At 42.2% G+C, this 19,641-nt stretch overlaps 1 protein-coding gene across 1 annotated transcript in view; it reads left to right on the forward strand.

Moving 5' to 3' along the window:
- The first annotated feature begins 1,401 nt into the window (after window positions 1–1,401).
- Window positions 1,402–19,641, forward strand: part of OSBPL11 (oxysterol binding protein like 11) — a 43,779-nt gene continuing 25,539 nt past the window's right edge. The window contains exons 1-3 of the mRNA XM_062606848.1: window positions 1,402–1,507; window positions 1,548–1,726; window positions 19,236–19,304. Of these exons, the coding sequence (XP_062462832.1) occupies window positions 1,587–1,726; window positions 19,236–19,304 (209 nt within the window). The 5' untranslated portion in view covers window positions 1,402–1,507; window positions 1,548–1,586. The remainder of the gene's footprint in view (window positions 1,508–1,547; window positions 1,727–19,235; window positions 19,305–19,641) is intronic.

Below are 19,641 nucleotides of genomic sequence, written 5' to 3' on the forward strand. Positions count from 1 at the left end.
AATTTTTTTCCTAGGCAAATCTCAGTGGAAAATGGTGTTGGCATGCATTAGGACATCATGCAATTACATTATATTGTCAATTAAAATTGTCATTGGCAGAGGAGGAACTAATGTGTTTGGAGGGAAAGAGAAGTGCAGCTCTCGCCAAAATTTTCTTTGCTAGACAACATGAATCTGCTGATCTGTTTGCCTGTGGTTCCACAGGAAAAAAATACAGCTGAAAAAGCCCCCCTTTTTCCCCTGCAGTGACAAGCACGCTTCTAAAAAGGCAGAAGTGGGGTATTTTATGCCTATCGAGTAGTAATATATTATATCTCTGTAAGAGAGATAATAGATGTAGGTGCAACAGGCAGTCTTTGCCTGGGGTCTGTTAGCTGAGATTACATCTGCGTCTGCTTGGCAAGGAGGGATGGGTAGCTGGTAATTTAGAGCCAGATTAAAGTTTATAAAGACATGATGCTCATAATGTTCCATCCTCATTTGATAGCAAAAGGTAAGATGTTTTGAATGTTACTGGGAAAGTGGGAATGTGCTGGTAGAAGATGGGAAGGCCAGCGCAGCTGTCATTGGGTAAGAAGCTGCTGCCAGTAAGTAAATAAACTATTTGTCTGAAATATGTTCTCTATGTTTTTGCTTCTATCTACATTCTCACATTGGGAATTTTTAGATCTTTTGTGTAACGATTGTTCACAACACTATAGGTGTATAGTAAGAGCTGGAGAGGGGAGGAGGGAGTTCAGATGAGACGTGGAGCAGAACAGCAACCTTGCTAACCATAGTCTGATTCTGCCCTCCTCTTCTTTGTGTGCCTATTGATTAAAGCCAGAACAAGATCCTTTGCCCCTGATTTTAAGAAATAGCAGTCACGGCGCAGTTTTAGTTGTCTAAAAGCCTGGCCTGAAAGATTACACACAACAAAACCAGTCTCTCCCTGTTGGCTCTGCCATCATACTGTGAAGGAAAAAAAAAACCTGTGTAGCTGTTGCCCATATGCAGTAACATGAAGAAAAATAGGAGGAAAAATGTTATTTCCTCTCAGGACCTTGATGTGCTGCAGCTTTGCTTGGTCTCTGTGACAACAATCAGCAAGGTCCCAGCAACAGGCTCTCATATCCTGGACTGTAACAACACAGCTTGGATCTCTCAGTCTTCTTATGCCTCACGTTTTTGAGGGGCAATGAGTGTAGCCATGACTTTAAAATTACTGTAAAGGTTTGCTGTGCTCCTAAGTAAAGCGCCGGAGCTCGGCCTAGCGCGCGCACCCTTGCCCGCACTAAAGATGGCGGCGGTGCTGACCCGGAAGGGGCGGTGGGGCCGGGTCGCGGGGTGAGGGAGCTAGAGGGCGGGTTTCTCTAGCCTGCCGCCGCTGTGCCGGGAGCCTAGCCCAGCCCAGCCCAGCTCAGCCGAAAGGGGCGCGGGGGTGCTGGCAGCCGCCGCCATCGCAGCCCGCATGGGGCGGGCGCGGCCGGGTCGCGGCGCTGCCTGAGCGGGGCCGGCGGGCTGCTCTGTCGGGCTCGTTCCCTGCCCGGCTAGGCGGCCCGCCCGAGACCGGGGGCGCCCCTGAGAGGGCGGGGAGCCGCGGCGCCATGCAGTGCGCGGACCCCGCGGCGGCCATGAAGGGGTCGGAGGGCGAGGGCAAGCCGGAGCAGCCGCCGCCGCCACCGGCGGGGCAGAGCGGCGGCGGCAAGAGCGGAGGCGGCCGCGGCGCCAAGGGCTGGCAGTACAGGTGGGCGCGGCGGGCCGGGCCGGGCCGGGGCCTGCGGGTGGCTGGTGAGGTGCGGGCGGTGGGCCAGGAGCCGTCCGTGCTGCTGAGCATGGCGTGGGGCGCTGGTAGCGCCGCGTCCCACTCACAGGGCAGCCCACGCCCTGCGCGCCCTGAGCGTGGTTGTCATTGCGGCTGCCCCGGCTGTGGCCGCCCTCGGCACTGCTGGGGGGCACGCAGGGACCCTTTCTCCTCTGGCTCTGGTCTGAGCCCGGCCGCCGCACTCTTATTTCAGTATCCTCTTGGCGCGGCGCCGGCACGCGGGCCGGCTGTCACTCGGCTCCGCTTTCCGTGCGCTGTGTATCAGCACAAAGCCCTGCGTCTGGGCTGCAGGTACTGCCCGGAATGTGCCTTTGCTCCTTCGTTTTTGAGCTCCGTTTTTTTCTCTCAGAGCGTGGACACCAGCTTAAAGTTGCAGAAGGCTCTCTGTCGCTTTCCAGCCTTGCCAAAAAGCTAAACTTTGTGCCAAGTTTTAGGTCGGTGTGTCTTCTGTAAGAACCTGATGGCAGGGTTGCTTTTTTTAATTGGTGTTTTCTGTTTGGTGCTGATAGCGAAACTGAGTCTACACGGAGTTTCTGTTTTAACTGACTTTAAGAATGGCTGTGCTTACCGTAATTCAGGGTGATTACTCAGGTATGGCAAATAACAGCAGAAGAGAGCAAAGAAAATAGGAGAAGCTGAGCACACAGCATTAGTTCGAAATAGATTCAAACTAAAGTGCTTCCTTTGAATGGCCTGCCTGTACATTTGAGGGATTTAGAGGTTTTCGTGTACTTTTTTCTGATGTGCTTTCAGGTTGAAAGACACGCACTGATAGGAGGCCCTCTGAGGCGTCGCTTGAGAGGTTTCCGAATCTCTCTCTGCTTTGAGGTGTCTCATCCTTGACTGGAGATCTGCCATGTTGCTGTTGAAAATACTGCTGTGATTGGAAGTTTGCACACTTCTCCTTCAAATGGAGTCTCTTCAGAGCTGTCATCTGCTAGCCCAGATGGACTGGCTTGCTGTTTCTTGCTTGTGGAGACAGCAAAACTGGAGTGTTTTACCTCTGTGTGTGTTGTGCAGGATGGAGGACCATCAGATGTCTTAGACAAACCAGCACCAGGCTGTGCAGGCTCTGACTGCCTGATGATTCTAATAGGGAGGAAGCAGCTCGGTCATCACTGGGAATCTGGGTCATGAATAATTTACTTCTCTGGTGACTAGTGCTGGAAAGAAAAGTGATGATTTCAAGGCCAATATTTCAGGCTTTTAAATAGGGAAAGCTTCTTGTCAGACCCAGTTACCAGTTATCTGCTGTTTCCAATTGCTTCTAAACTTTTTTAAAAAGAAAAAACAGCCCTATAGATTCAAAGATAACTCTGAGTTTTCTAATGAAAATTGCTGTTACTGTGACCAGGCACTTACTGTACATGTGTTTCACCTGTGAAACACTGGAGTCAGTTTATGCAATCAGAATTGAAATATTTTATATTTTTATGTGGAACTGCAGGTAGTGGAAGAGATGAGATACCCAATTTGTTTTGCCTGAACCCCTTTTGACTATAGTATGTTTGAAATGGTCAGTGCTGTGCAGTGAAATTCCACTTTTTAAAATTACCCATTCAAGTGTTTTGTCTCTAAGTGCTTGCTGTGTCTTGCAGGGCAGAAGTTGAGCCTGCTCATAAGAATTTGGTGGCTTCACAGCTGTAGGTGGAAACTGTACATGTTGTTGCTTGCACCTATTGATATCTGGTTTAATTTGCTCTAATACTCTAGTGCAGATTGTCCTTTTTTTTCTTTCTGGATCAGTGGGACAAGTTTAATGTACTAGTTGTATTATTATGGACAATTGAGGTACTTCACTGTTAATCTCTGCTCTGGAATCTATTATTTGCTCCTCATTTGTCTCTGTATCTAATTACCCACGAAATATCGCCTTTTCCCTCTGCCTTCATATGAAGTTCTCCTGGATGCTATACTGTAGCTTAGTTTTCACTTTGTGTATTACATCTATTCTAAAATGTGTTTGGCAAATAAAGACTTCTCTAATAATAAACTGTTGTCTAAAATATGGGTTTTAGAAACTGGTTTTCTGGGAGCTTCTGGTAGAAGTTTGATCTTTAACTTCTGTAGCACGGATTTTGAGAAGTGTGTGGTCACACAGCTTGTGAGAAGTGGAGTCCTGAAGTACTTGGTCATCTGGGGCTGAAGTATAGCTCTGTATTCAGTGAAGCATCTTGTCAAAACAGCCGTAGCATAGTTTTCAGACAAATGGGACAAGTCCTTTAATCGAGATAATCAAGTTTATCCAACATGATACTTTAATGCTCCAAATGGGGAATTATGACTACTGGGGGGAAAAAAAAAAAAATCTCCAGCGCTGTGGAACCTGAAAATAATGAAAACTGAATCTTTCAGAGAGGTGGAAACTAAACATTCCTGGGGCAAAGTGCATGTCTTGAAAGTAAAAAATTAAGGAGAAAGTCAAACTTTAAAAATCTCCCTATCATTCCCCTGCAAAAATATAAATAGCTGTGACAAAGTTGCACCAAACATTTATCATAGTGGAAAAGAAGAGAAAATTGGAGGCTGTCAGATGCCTCAGATGATCTAGAGACAGAGCTAAATCTCTTTGCATGTTTTCTACTTGTCGCCTGTGTATGGTGAGTTCAGGTAGTTCAGTAAAGCAGTGCCTCCTATGGAATTTGTAAGGGCACAGTTTCTTCAGAGGGCATGAAGATACTCTTTTTCTTAATAGGAGATAAGGCTTCTTGAGAAACTGCTCTTCTAGACATCCAGTAGGAATTGATCTTATTTATGAATACATGATCAGTGTCAGAGTGCATCTGAGACCGCTAACCCTTGGCTGCATTTTCCTGACTGGGGTCAGGAATAGTGTGACTGTTAACTTGCAATTAAGTAGATGAAGAGAGGCTGAGATGCTGCGCCACACACTAAACCCTTTATCCCTATTTTCATTTGGTGAAAGTTACCATGAGGTGAGACTTATTCATAACTTAAAATTATTAAAAGATTACTTGATAAAGTAACTTAAGATTATAACATATTTCTAAACAGGTTCTCTATTTTCAGCAGTAATCAAGCTAGGAAGTAAGTGTAGGGGTTGCCCAAATGAAGAATTATTTGCATTCAGCAAGTCTGGTTTTACTTGTGACCTTCGGTTGGTTTTTTATTTGCCCTAGCTTAAATTAACAGAGTAATTTCAAAGCAGTGAAAGAGGGGAGACAGTTTTGGCAGGTACTTCTGTGACACGAGAATTATAGCCAGTCTAAGAACATAAAAATTTCACAACCAGAAAGCCGAATCTCTGTCTATGAGCTGAATAGAGGGCTGGTCAGAATATGTGCCAGAGAAGTGTAACGAGTCCTTTCAGCTTGGCTTCAGAAGCTTTCAGATAATTTTGAGAGAAGTGACTTGCAATTACTGGTTTTCATTTATCTACAAAATCAAAATTTCAAAGCACTGTGAGTGACTAGAGAAACAAGATTGTCTTTCCCAATAGGAGACACGCTAATGTGCTGTTCTCTTACATTTTTCTTGGTGGTTCTGCTCTCAGATACATAAGTCAATTCAGCTGCTATTAAAAGGATTTCCAGCATTTATTCCCTTGGTGGTAGAAACACATGTAAAATGTGAATGAATTTCCCAGATGATTGCTGATTTTTAAGTTTGCAAGTTGTATTTCAAAACCTGTTTGCTTTTCAGTTCTGCGTATATTCATTATAGATAGCTGCCTTTGTTCCTTATTTCTGAAATGGTTTGGGCATCTGCTTACTATGGGTTTAGCCAATCTATTTATAAAATGCTACAGGCTTTTTGCATCTTCTTTTTTTAAAGAAACAAGTTAATTTTAGTTACCTGTGCCTATAAGTTTACTTAAGTGCTGCAGTTGTGAGTTTGTATAGAAAAACATTTGGATGAAAGTAGCTTCTAAATAAAGGAGCCAACTTTCTAGACTGATATTACTTTTTATGTTTTTTCTTTTGTTTTTCTGCTAGTGGTGACAGTGGCAGGTAAGAGGGTGCTTCTTGCAAGAGGGTGCACCATGCTGGGTGGCTTCTGCTTGTCATTAGGTTATCAAATTAAGGCAGATTCTCTTGCAGAATTACTCCATGTGGCTTTAGGCCAGAGTAGGAGAGGCTGAGAGTGAGCAAACAGAAGTGCAAACAAACAGCAGAAAAAGGGTTTTGGCAATTTTGTCAATTGCTTTGTATCAAATGCAAAAGGATAACAAATTTAAGGCAAGTAAAATGATTTTCAGTCTTCTTATAAGGCCTTTGTTTATTTTACAAATGGCACTGTGCAAGCCCTCTTTATAAATACTAAAAACCAGTAAACAATTACTGACCTTAATTCAGTCTTCTTTGTTCAGGCAGGTCAGTGTGTGGTACACATAGGAGAAGAACTGGTAGCTGAAACACAGGAATATATTTTAATTGTGCATTTTGAGATGATAGTGAACTCTTCTTCATCAAGTGATCCCATAGGAAATGTGTTTTAAAGGAAATGCTTATTTCTGAGTTTGATCCCAGTTAACTTGGGGGGTCACTGACAATCCTTTGCATGTTGAGCACATGGAAGCAAAATGCGTGAGACTGAGCTAGGCTGTGGAAGTGTTTATGATTTTTATTCATGCTATCTTGCAAAAATGATGTAATTAGTAGTAATAAAGTGTCTTGAAACTGATACCCTGAGTGGATGTTGATAAGAATGCTTTTTTTTTTAATTTTTATTTTTATTGAGGGTAGTATTGATGTCAGTCTTAGTTGCAAGAAAATGTATAAATTCCAAGAATGTTTGATCTTGGGAGGATAAATTTCATCTGTTTGGCCTTTTGAAGCTGAAACCAGCTTTGTAGGAATAGATACAGGAGGTAATGCCAGCACAGTGTTCAACAGTGCTTCAAGTTGCCAGCCGCTCCCTTGCTGGTCATGCGTTCTTGTCTCTGAACTCAGCATTTCTCATCACAGTATTACTGTAAGCATTGAGTTCTTGCTTAGGCTGCAATAGAGTGTGTTAGCTGACCTGATTAACCTGTGAGCAGGCCAGAATTCATGTTTAAGTCCCTGTGACTTGGTAAGTAAAAAAAAAAGGAAACCTCCTAAACTTTCGTGTAAATGTTAGTGCCATCCTGGGACATTTCTCCCTGATGCTGGTACTCCTAGTACTTCCTTTTCATTACCCATCTCTCTTGTTCTTTGTTTTCTTTCTGTACAGCTTAAACCAAAATTATTTGGGATCCTACATGGAGTTTTTGTATATTCACTGTAATCGGTAACTGTGTAAACACTTTCCTTGTTGTATGCAACTGCAGAGGGAGTGAGAGACTGTAAGTTTGTGGTGTTACCCGAGAGATCTGAGAAGGGCTGCTCCTGTTTCGATTTTCTCCTCTCTTACAGCCCACCCCACCTCCTTGGTTCCCCACTGGTGCAAGAACCTGCTGGCATTGTGACATTGAGGCGCCAGCCACCAATGGAGATGGGGGTTCTGCTGCCCTGCCATTATACTTCTGCTGGCAGCTTTCAGGCTGGATGGTGGCGCTGATGTCAAGCCTGTGTCAGAATGAACGCTGGTGTTCTTTCCTTCCGTTTCTGATGATCTGTAGAGATTCTTTACCACTGCGTGGCCTTTGGAATGACCTAGCTGCTTGCTTTCAGTCTTCTTGCTGGCCTTTTGGGTGTGATAAATAGGGTGGTAAAAAGAAGAGTTTTTCAAGTGGTTGCTGTGAAATTCAGAATTTTTGCAACTTTTTATGTTTTACTCCTTTTTATTTCTAAAAAACAGATTAGAACCACTTCCACATTTGTTCAGTATATCGGACAGAAATGACTGAAAAATCTGGTGCCTGATTTCTTTATCCTCATTTCAGAGTATACCATATTCATAATACCATTTTAGAAATGCTGTATTTCGCATAATTTGTTCATTAGAATAGACAAGAAGCCCATATTTAAAGTTGTTATCAAATGGTTATATCCATGTCAGGATCCATTCCATGTTACTGAAATGTTAAGGTCATCTTTTATCAAGCTGATTTTACCCATTGCTGAAGCCCCAAGCACTTCTTGAGAGGCAGGTGAGCCATTCCTGTTCATACATGTATGTATGACATGGAAGATTGGGGTTGGAGTAGGTGGAAGCCCAGATGCATTGTAAATTGAAAGAAGTAAATCTCTGTGTGATGGGTAGTAATTTGATAGAACTGGGGAAACAGGTTTGGGTAATCTAAGCAGGGCTTCATGATGGCCCTTGACACACTTGTGAGGTGGGCTGATGCCAACCTCATGAAGTTTAACCATGCCAAGTGCAAGGTCCTACACCTGGGTCGGAGCAATCCCAGGCACAGCTACAGGTTGGGCAGAGAAGAGATTCAGAGCAGCCCTGCGGAGAAGGACTTGGGGGTGTTGGTTGATGAGAAAATGAACATGAGCCAGCTTCAGTGTGCGCTTGCAGCCCAGAAAGCCAACCGTATCCTGGGCTGCATCAAAAGGAGCGTGACCAGCAGGTCAAAGGAGGTGATCCTGCCCCTTTACTCTGCTCTTGTGAGACCTCACTTGGAGTATTGTGTGCAGTTCTGGTGTCCTCAACATAAAAAGGACATGGAACTGTTGGAACAAGTCCAGAGGAGGGCCACGAGGATGATCAGGGGACTGGAGCACCTCCCCTATGAAGACAGGCTGAGGAAGTTGGGGCTGTTCAGGCTGGAGAAGAGAAGGCTGCGTGGAGACCTCATAGCAGCCTTCCAGTATCTGAAGGGGGCCTATAGGGATGCTGGAGAGGGACTCTTCATTAGAGACTGTAGTGACAGGACAAGGGGTAACGGGTTAAAACTTAAACAGGAGAAGTTTAGATTGGATATAAGGAGGAAATTCTTTCCTGTTAGGGTGGTGAGGCACTGGAATGGGTTGCCCAGGGAGGCTGTGAATGCTCCATCCCTGGCAGTGTTCAAGACCAGGTTGGACGAGGCCTTGGGTGATGCGGTTTAGTGTGAGGTGTTCGTGCCCATGGCAGGGGGGTTGGAACTTGATCTTAGGGTCCTTTTCAACCCTAACTATCCCACGATTCTGCGATTCTATGGCTAATATTCTAGTAGGGAACCTAAACTCACATTCCTGAACCAGGGTCTGCAAGGTCTGGGTTTCCTTCTCTAGCTCTGTGGCTCCTCAGTGAACACCTGTTAAGAGCAGTGTCCCTCTTGTGCTTCTCTGAGGATCCTTGTGTTGAAGGAGCAGACTGTAAAACTTGCTGGGGCAGGGGTGACAAAAGTGGGAGCTGGTTCTGGCATTGCAGAATACTTGTGTTAATACTGGACTGTCTGTTTAGAGTTCATATGAAGCTAAACTGAAGAAGCACGAACTTCTAAATAGCTTCTAAATATCAAATAACTTGTGCTTTCCTTGGAATAGATTTCTGCAGGAGTTAATGGCCATTACAGATGTCTGTCCTTCACTAAGTGCAAAGGGGATTTTTTAGCTTCACCTTTTCTAATGTAATTATGTAGCAGCAAGTTAATTAAAATTGCCCACAACATTAACATCCTGCTCTGCTACACACTCCCTCTCCCCAGAGAGAAGGTGAAAAACAAACTGCATGTGGCTGACTTAATCACGTTACTTAATGCAGAAGCAGAAGGCACCAGCTGCTGCTGTTGGGTTATCCTACACATGTTCTTGTGCTGTGCTCATTGTACCATGAAAATTAAGGCCTGTGTGCAAGGACCCCTGTTTACTTAAGGTCGTTGCCTTGACATGCACTCTGATCACCTGCCAGTACTGATGAATTATTCTTGTAGGGGATCACTGCTTGCTGGTAATGCTGCCAGACAACTTTTCAGGGTGCTTGTGAAGCTTGTATTTTTTCAGGTTTTCTGTACTGTGTGCCTAAGGCTGAAATAGGAGGGGAGGGCAGGCTGAAGTGGGATGGGAGAAGTGTTGTTTCTTTAAGACAATTGATTTGACAACCTACTTTGGAGCAGGGGGCAGGCTTTTTGCTACAGGTATGCATTTTTATTTTTTCTTCCCAGGTATAAATTCATGAGTTTTTGATGAGGCTGCAAATGTTTAAAATCTTAATTAACATTTAGGCAGTGACAGATCAATTTCCCAAAGAGCCCAGTTTGCGTTGGGAAGTTGGTTTTATTCATTGCAGTGGAGATGTAAGAGAAAGTGTGAGATCTGCTGGGCAGAGCTGCAGGATGCTATATTAAGGAACTGATTTCTGACCCTGGCTCTGCTTCCTCTGTGGTAACAGTCATATTGTTTAAGCTGTTTTTCCCCTGTAATTGCTAACCGTGTGTTCCTCTTTCTCTTGGAGGCCTAGTTTGAAACAGTTGGCTCTGATTTTGCAAAACTTTTGCAGGGTCACAGATGCAGCTGAAATCAGCAAAAGCTGTGATTTGAATGCATGAATAAAACAATAATTAGGCCACAACTATCTCAAAGTTAGAAAGGCTGAAAATTCATTGTGCGTCAGTTCTCTGTGTGTAAAATGTGGTGATAATGTCCTTGTCCTTTTTTTGTTCAGTACATGACTCCTTCATAAATGTTAGTCACAAGCACAAGAGAAGAAAACCTCAAGGAAACTCTCTTTATTAGTGCCTGACTGCCAGATGAATAATGCCTGATGAATAATGCCTGATGCTTGTTGCACAATGAAAAGGAGTGGTTTTGAATAATTCCTTGTCTGGGAGCAACTGTCTACTCAAAGCATGAACCTAGAAATATTCCTGCTCTTTTTAAGTGTTGTCATAATCACAGGTGGTTAACACATATGCTTTCTTAATTAGAGTTTAAACCTTCTGAATACCTTATGCCTCAATTTTAATGTAGAAATATTTTTGATTTCTCTATATACAAGAATTATAGAATAATTTGGGACGGGAATGACCTCTGGGAAATCTCTAGTCCAGCCTCCTGTTCAAAGCAGAGCCAGGTCAAAGTTAGAAGAGGTCATTTAGGGCCATTATTGAGTTTGGGCCTCTCCAAGGATGGAGATACCATGGCCTCTCTGGACTCCTGGCCCAGGGCTTACCCCTCTCTTTTTGAAGGATTATTCCATGTGTCAAGCAAGGAATTTTGTTTTGTTACAATTTGAAATTGCTGCTGCTTGCCCTGCTGCTGTGCATCTCTGAAAAGTCTGTCTCCATCTTCTCCCTGTGTAGGGGAGATAGTGGTGAGACCCCCCCCGTAAGCCTTCCCTGCTTCTAAAGAAGGCTGAACAGACACAGGTCCCTCAGCCTGTTCTTGTCTGGCACAGCATACCTAGCTTGCACTGATCCATGGGTTAGTCCGTCCCAGGCACAAGGCTTTGCATTGCTTTTGTTGAAGTTCAGGTGGTCTTACTCAGCCTGTTTCTCTGGACAGTTGGGATCTCCTGGAAAGGCAGCCCACCCTACTACATCCTGACTGCTCCCATAAGTTTGATCTCACCCAGGAGGCTGCAGAGGGTGGATGCTAGTCCATTGGCCAGCTCTGAGGCATTTAGCAGTATAGACCCCTGAAGTGCAGCACTTACGACTGCTAGTTAGATTTCAAACTATTGGCTGTTGCTTCTAGAGTCTGCTGGTCCATGCTTTTTTTTGCTTGTGTTGTACTTCAGGCTCATGTCTTTCCGAATATTTAGTCAGTTAAGTGTGTTCTTGCTTGCTTTGAAGGTGGTAATAATTATCTTCTGTATTTAATCTGAAGTGCCTCAGAAAGGGTTAAAAAATAATTTAAAAGGCAAGAGGCTTATTTGGAGTAGCTGATTGGTGTATTTACCTTCCATTTAATATCCAGTGTTTTATTGCTACAAAGTCCACAATGGTAGTGTGTAATTATTGATACAATATTTTTAAGGTCATAATCACAAATATATCTTCAAACTGGAAGGTCGTATATTTGTATTTGTGATATGGTAGGTGGTACGAGACTAGAAGCAGACCAAGATGCCTTGGGATTGAATGTGTAGTAAGCTAAACAATGTTGAACTCTGCTTAAGAGTAACTAAGCAATGCAGAGATTTGCTCCACCTGTTTCTGTAAATGACACTTACCAAGGTCCCCTGCTTTCTGAGGTGGTGTGGGTAGCAGGTAGTCCAGAATTGCAAAGATGCTCATCCATCAGCATGTTTGCCTCACTTATGCCAGTATGTTTGCTGGGCAGAGTAGCTTTAATTTGACTGCTTGAATTTTCTGAAACTAGACTTTAAGGGAAGGTTTTGGGTTTTGGTAACAATAGTATGTGAAACTGTGTATTATAGCTTGCTAATGTAAATTGATAATGTGAACAGTAACAAAACTATAGGCAACAGTCTTTCTCCAGAGGTATCAAGTGGAGAGTTTAGACCTTTTGAGGTGTCCGGTTTTTGTGTGCTCCAGCTCTAAAACATTGTTGGCTAAATTTACAGTTATTTTTCCTCTGGTAGTTTGAGTAGTAGTTATCATTGCAGAAAAATCTGCAGGGTTGGCTGTTGACTCTTGTGTCCAGCTTCAGTTCTATTATGCTGACACAAATCCACAAATAAGCTGTACGTGAGGGGGGTTCTTGCTGACTTGAGGTGTTCAGGTATGTGCAAGAGAAATTGGTTAGCTGAAGCTCACTGTGGTTTTTTTCCGGGCAGATGTATTTTTAAAGCTAAAGAGTTCTCTAAATGATAAAGTAGTTAAATAATCAGCTTAACAGTGGTCCAGTGAGAGCAGTGTTTGCTACTTATTACTTAAATATTCTTTCTTTTTTTTCTGTTGCTAACCTATAGAAGCATTACAATACATTTTCATTTGTACGTAATAGACCTGTGACATTAGTGCATGAAAGGGGACAATCAAATGCAAGTTTAATTAGGATGGTTTTTAAAAAAACCCTGTATGCTTGATTTATCATTCCCCTTGGAACTAGTATTGATAGAAAATTTGGGTACAAATGCAATGGCCATGTTAGTAGCAGGGGGCTGGGGAGGCTGAGCAGTGGGAGAACCGCTCATCCTGGGACAGGAAGCCTGGTCTGCAATGTGCCAGGCTCATGGACAGCAGATTTCAGCTCTGCTGCACCCTTCCTTTGTGCAAGCCTGCCTTTCTCTTCCAATGCATGTCTGTCTCTCAGGAGTTTACAGGAGTACATGTTAAGAGAGGGTTTTATATCTAATGAGGATGTGTGTGTCACTAGCATGCTTGTAACCAAGTGGTATTCTGAAGCATCCCCAGGGTCTCTTGTTCTTGTCATATTGTTGAACCTTTTTCCCTTGCATTTGTTGGTTTCTAAACTTAAAATTGGGTAGTCAAACACATGAGCTGAAGAGCAGGAGCTTTGCTGACCCTTTATCATTGACTGTAGGGCACTGCTGATGAATGAAACAGCAAGGTTTTTTGCTCTTGCAAGGGGAGATTTATTTATGGAAAAGCAGAGCAAATTTATTGATACAGGTACTCTGTAAGCAACTTATGCTTCTGTATTACCTTGTTGGGCATATTGGGGAACCTGCTCTTGCACGAATGAGCCTTGGCACTGGAGTGTGCTTAATGTGATGGTAGTTTCCTGGGAGTAGGTGATCTTTGCAGTTGCACAAGATATGTCCAAGTTTCTCTTGCTGATACAGTTTGGTTTTTTTTTTCCTCTTTTCTTCCGCACCCTTCCTCTCTGTTTAACGGAAAGGGGAATCAGTGTGTTGTAGATAAGCACTTCACAGTGGTTGGTGATGAAGAAGGGAGCTATTGCCAACAGTGAGTCTCTGGGCAGATGGAGATGAACATGTTCAGTGAAAATGGTTATTGCTTTTTTCAAACTGCCTAGTCAAAACCGCTCATTGGTTTGTGCTGCTGAGATCCTGTTTTCTTTCTTTCCTTTTCTTTATGCTTTGCTAGCTTTTAAGCTGATGGCAGTCTCTTCCACCAGGTTTTCACATCTTTGTGTGAGCTCAGTAGAAGGGAGCCTCTTCTGTAGGCCAGGGCCTGAAGGCACTGTTGTAACAGCAGTGGTGGCAGCTATGGAAGCTGGATTCCCCTCCAGGACTCCTCCCTGACATCTGCATAGGCTCCAGTCTTTTGGTCATCCTTCTTGCTGGAAGCAAATACACATATACTCAGCAAATCCACTTGACTCGAGTCAAGCCTTACACAAATTGGGAAGCCTTTGGCTGCTGCGTTTTCTGTTCAAACAGCTGTTGGGCCTTCAGAGACCTGGCTGCTCAAAATATACCACGTGGTGCTGTCTGTGTCCCAGTAAAATTAAAATCATCAGAAGGGCAGCCTTGGAAGTTTTCAGTGATTGCTTTCTAGGTGGGTGTAATTTTGCGCTACTGCTAGCGGTGACCTGTTTGTGTGGGGCTTCCTAGGGAGAGCTGCACTGTGCAGGGCATGAAAAAAGGGCAGGGAGGCCTTCCACATTGCTGTTTATTCTTGCAGAGTATGTTGGCCCAGCCCTTGTCAGGTGTGAGCCTGAGTGTCTTGGCTGAAACTCCTGAAGGATGTCATTCTGGGACTGCTGTTCCTCAGCACCTGCATTCAAGACTTGGATGCTGCTCGTAAACAGGATGAGGGGGGAATTTGGCCCAGTTATCATTATCTCATTCCTCCCTCAGGACAGGAGATCACCCTGCAAGGCACTGACAGCTGCTGCAACTGAAGAGGCATGCTAGAAAAGCACAAATAAACAATAATCCTTTGTGAATGTTTCATTCTTGTATTTTAGTAGCGCTTAGATGTATAGAAATCTGGGTTGTGGTAAACATCTTTAAAGTTGGGGAGGGATAGTTTTCTGGCAAGAGTATGAACTGATTTGTGATTTTTCATAGTCTTCAGTCACTTGCTTAAAGGACAGTTTCAATCCGTCTCTCAATATTTATAAACTAAAGAAGTCTGATAAATGGCCAGCCAGTTAAAGTGGTGCTCAGCCTTGGGGCGGGGGGGGGGAGAAGAAGAAAGAAGGTTTTGGGGGGTGGCAGATATGCCGGGCTGGAGTTGAAATGTACCACGATTTCCTGTGTAATTTTGTTCCTGGATTGTGATTTGCACAGTATCCTTACTTAAAGTAGTCCACCAAAAGTTAAAATGAAATTTTGGTTTACATCTTGAAGACTGTGACAGGTCTGTTGCAATGCTTAAAGGATGACAAAAAAAACCCCAACATTTGACGGAAGGATGTGAATTTCTGTAGAAATACAGACTTTAGGGGTTGTTGACTCATCATTGCTGAGTTGTTGCTGTTCCTTTGACAACCTGAGACTGCTGTGAAGATTTTGAAAAGCAAGAACAGCATCTTGGCTGTGAAAAGATATACATATCTATAGGTACATGTACATGCACGTAGGCAGCAGTGTGAATGCAAAGGTATTCTTAAAGTTGGGAAGGATGCTGGTGGAGCCAGGCCTCGCTGTCAGCATTGATAAGCTGCTTAGTGTTTAGTGTCAAATTTGCTTCTGAAATCTATTTTCTAGAAGTTAAAAACCCTACTGTGAGGAATTGTGGAGACTTCTGAAGTACACCAGATGACTTTGAAGCAGGTTTTACTGTTGTTTCATTAGAAACAATGCTGGAAAGGGCTTTAAGGAAGATCTTACTCTTATTATTTTATGAACTGTGTTTATTTGTGAGCAGAGGCAATGCCTGAACCTCAGCTTCTTGTTCTGAGTCTACCATCTTAAAAGCTTTCTGTAGTGCTCTGAAGAGCTTTGCTATTAATCCCTTACTAGTGAAATATTACTGGGGTTTTGGGGTTTTGGTTTGTTTCTTGATGGTTTACTTATTATTTTTTTACAGTGTTAGTTGCCTTACACTAGTGCTTTAGCAAAACAAATAGTTTAGTTTAACTCTTGCTATGGAGGCACTAATCTTAAAATCATTCAAGAAATGTTCTAGTTATAATTCCATGGTCTTGTTGCTATAAATAATACTGAGAATGTTTCCTGCATTCGCAGGAAAGTACTAGTACTTACCCAGAAGAAGATTAGGAGGTTAGCTGTAGTTCAGTAGCAGGTTTGTGTACCGTTACAGGTTCTGACTTTTGTGAACTGCAGTTTGTGGACTGGATTTAAATCTCTGTTTTTTTTAAGCATATAAAATTGTTACATATTTAAAAATAATCCTTAGTTCAAATGCTGAAAATTCCCTGGCCCACATGGTGTGAGAATTTGTGCTGGGAGAGTATGATTAGTGTTTATAATGTCTGTGTTTTTACTCTTTCATTTGCTTATTTGTTTGCCTTGAGGCCCTTATACCGACACAGGAAAAGTTTTAAACATTGACAAAGTTTTTCATACCCTTCAGACAGGCTAACCCCTTATTTGCACGGGTGCTGAAAGTTTGCCTAACCTTTGGCAGAGTGAAAACTAAATGTATTTATATATATACACACATATAAGTACAGCCCTTTGGGTTTGTGCAGTTCTGTTGCAAATGTATGAACAGAATTAAGTAGGAAAATAATGAGTATTGTCCAAGAGGCGGCTCATTTAGCAGAGAAATCTGTTCATGCTTCTTCTCTTTGGATGCTGGCTTTTCTGGCATTCCCTGGTTTCCCAAAAAGCAAGCCACAGCTCAGTATCTTGTCTCTCGCAGCTGACATGTTATATTCCTTCCTTACTGCAGAGGCTAGTCCATAAGGAATCTCTCCCTGGAGCTGATGGTTGTGTGTCTTGGGATGTGCATCACTACTGTTGGGCTCTTCTGTACTGAGGTTTGGCCGTTGGTCCTTAAGTATGTTTCTGTGATCTTATGCAGACCTTGAATGAGGTCTTTTTGCTTGTGAATGGGAGTCTTTTTGCTTGTGAATGGAAGCCTGCTAAATATACTTCTGAGCTTTACCTTGTATATTGAGTTATAGCTCCTTTGTTTGAGATAAAGGGTTTGGGGACCCCTTGCATACAGTTAGGGATTCTGAAACACAGCTGGTCGGTGTGTTTTAACTTTATGCACTTGTGTTCACGTTTATGCAACATGCTTCTTCCAGATCAGTGGTGTTCACAATGCTGGAGGTGACTGGCTTGCTTATCCTCAGTTACTTTCTCAGATTTCCCTGGGGTGCTGTTTTCAGAGTTTTTTGGTGACACTATGAACTTCTGGGACTGCTGAGGCTAGAGATAGGAATTATTGAAGAGGAGGCATTTGGAGAAGTTTGAGTCCAGTCAAAGTGAAAATCCAAGTAGAGAGGAACACGTGAATGAAGGCAAAATGTAGTGAAGTGTTCATTTGATGTGAAGTACATCGCTTAAAGGGCTGCACCCCCTTCTACGGTGACTTTTTGCTTTTTCTGAAGTCTGAAAAAATCAGCTATCTTATCTGTCATGCTCAAAAAAAGTTGTCAAATTATTTTAAGCAAAGACTGTCAGATGAATGGACTTCCATAGGCCATACATGTTTTCATTGCAGTCTAAAGTCACTTTCCTGAATTTTCTTGGTTTCTGTTAAAGGCACCTGTGATTTAGGCAACTTGGTTAATGGGAGAGTGCGGAAGCTCTAGCGCAATTGTGCAGGGCTCTGTATGATGCCTAACTGAAAAGCAAGGGTGAAGCTTGCATTCACTGGAATTGAAAAACAGTTAACTTGTGTCTAGGGACAATTTTCGGATGATTAAAACCCAAGCTCATGCATTTTTATAACTACAATCTTATAGTCTTCAGCTAAATTAAGACAGCAAGTCTAAAGCGTACTTCACTTGTATGCCAATTATAACAAATGAGAAGCATCTGAAGGGTGAATCTGGTTGTCTGGTTGTATCTCCTTTAGCATTTTTCTATGTTTAAAAGTATCGTAGCCTGAATACCCTCTGCTCTCCTGGTTTTATTTTTATCTATAGGGTTGTTTTTTTTTTTTATCTGTAAGTACCACTTAATGAGCTATTAGAAAGTAAATTCCTAGATAGTCCTGCTGGCTGCCCTCCATTACAGGATATTACTGCAATACTGATTGCTGCAGAAGCTAGAACACAGTTTTGGTTTAAGTGTAACATTAAAAACCAGCAACTTGTTTTTTCTTCAAAAATGTGGATTCTTGCCTCTCTTCTTTGAATAGTAATACTGAATGGCCGTGATATGGCAGTTATTTATTCTGAGGTTATCTTCAGTACTGTCATCCTAAATACCCTCCTTTAGGATGAAACTTAGTGTAATATATTATATTTGTCTAATTGCCATATGTCTAATTAATCTGGTGATACTGACACTGTCTATAAATGAGATACAGCAGCTTCAGTTATTATTTGAAAGTTAACCCCAGTACTTAGTCCAACTATATGCAACCAAAACCCACTAAGGGAGATGATCTCTAGGCTCTGTTAGTCCCATTTTCCCCATCTTTCCCCTTTTGCTGATAGGGAGCTACTTTGATCTCTGTAATGACCAAGACAGGCTGCTGCTCCAATAGTCTTTGAATAATTGTCATTTAATCTTCAACATTAACTGCAAGCTACAGAAATTTTAATTTAAAATATGAATAAGATGGGTTTAATACAAGTTTTTTTTTTAAAGCAAACAGTTAATGTCTGTTATTTGGGTCATTGTTTCACTTCCTCATTGGAATAATAGGAACTTTTTTCTCGTGCTGGACCTTAATGTCTACCAAGAGTATGTCGTTCAGTGTAGGATTATGCCCTGCTGTAAGAGGCAGGGGCATTGAGGTGTAATTTCTAGGGTTATGGGAATGTGCGGTGTACAGTAAGTATTTAAACTTGGCTTTAAGATGTGGTTGGTTTCTAGCCATAAGACTTGTAAGCCTTATGTAGGACAATGGATGTTTTTTGAAAGCGGTAATGTGGTTTTGCCTGTAGTGTGCTATTAAGCCTTTCTGCTGAATGGCTCAATGGATTCTCATTTTTGGTGGGTAGTGGATGTTACAAGTTGCAGCTCTGAAAGAGAAATAACCTGATTTTCCTGCCAGGCCAGAGGAGGAGGTGTTTCAACTCCTGCATCAGATTTTGTAATATCTTGATGTGAGCTGCACCTGCATGTTGTGTTCTGTAGGAACATCTGCTCAAGAAAATGACTGTTTATGTACTTGGGACAGGTTCTGGGCATTAAGGATAAATAAAACCACACTAGTGTAGGAGTATCTGGTGACTGGCTTTGGCTGGTGACCATGATCAAGGTTCTGTTAATGAGCTAATGAAAGTTAATTTTGTTCACAAGTCAAAGAACAGAAAGCTTGCTTAGAGGAGGGAGCAGGAAACAGAAGCAACATGGATACTAAGTCCTTAATTACCTAAAACTAATACAAATGTGTCCAGAAATGCCTGCTGAATGAAACTCAAGTATAGGTAAAACCAGTTGTGCCTTGAAATTATTTGGAGTTTGGTAAGTCTGGTTAAACAATCTTATGAAATTATCTTGGAATCAAGGCTGGAAAATCTGTTAAGTGTTGGTAGCTTTATTAAGATGGTAGTGCCATTCTGAATTGAAAATATAAATTCATTTTCTGAGAGTAAATAGCAATGAGCAAAATCTGGGGAGATCTGAAATTTGTTTGGTATTGTCCAATTGCTTTTCTCTTTTTCCCCCTTTTTTTTAATAGTGATCACATGGAAAATATTTATGGCTACTTAATGAAATATACGAATCTTGTCACTGGTTGGCAATATCGGTAAGTTTTTTCTGGTGCTTCCTAGTAATGTTTTTGCAGCATCTAAATGAACATATTTCAGATATTTTAAATAATACTTGTATTTCCTTTTTATTAGACAAACATTATGAAAGAGTTATGCTTTTCTCAATGTAGATTATGCTAATGTATAGATGAATAATACTTGTTTTAAAGCATGAATAAGAAAAAATGTGTAGGCAGTGTGAAGCAGGTAACTGATTTGATGGCTTAGAACTATGTGTTGATTTTTTTTTTTTTCTCCTTTTCCATTAAATAGATTATTTTTGTTTTGTTTTTTTTTTCTGTTAAGTCTTCAGCTTAGTGCTATTCACATTCA

Source organism: Pezoporus occidentalis, unplaced genomic scaffold (assembly GCF_034315485.1).
Source record: "Pezoporus occidentalis ecotype Australia unplaced genomic scaffold, CSIRO_AGI_Poc_V1 ctg12, whole genome shotgun sequence".
NCBI classification, from domain to species: domain Eukaryota; kingdom Metazoa; phylum Chordata; class Aves; order Psittaciformes; family Psittacidae; genus Pezoporus; species Pezoporus occidentalis.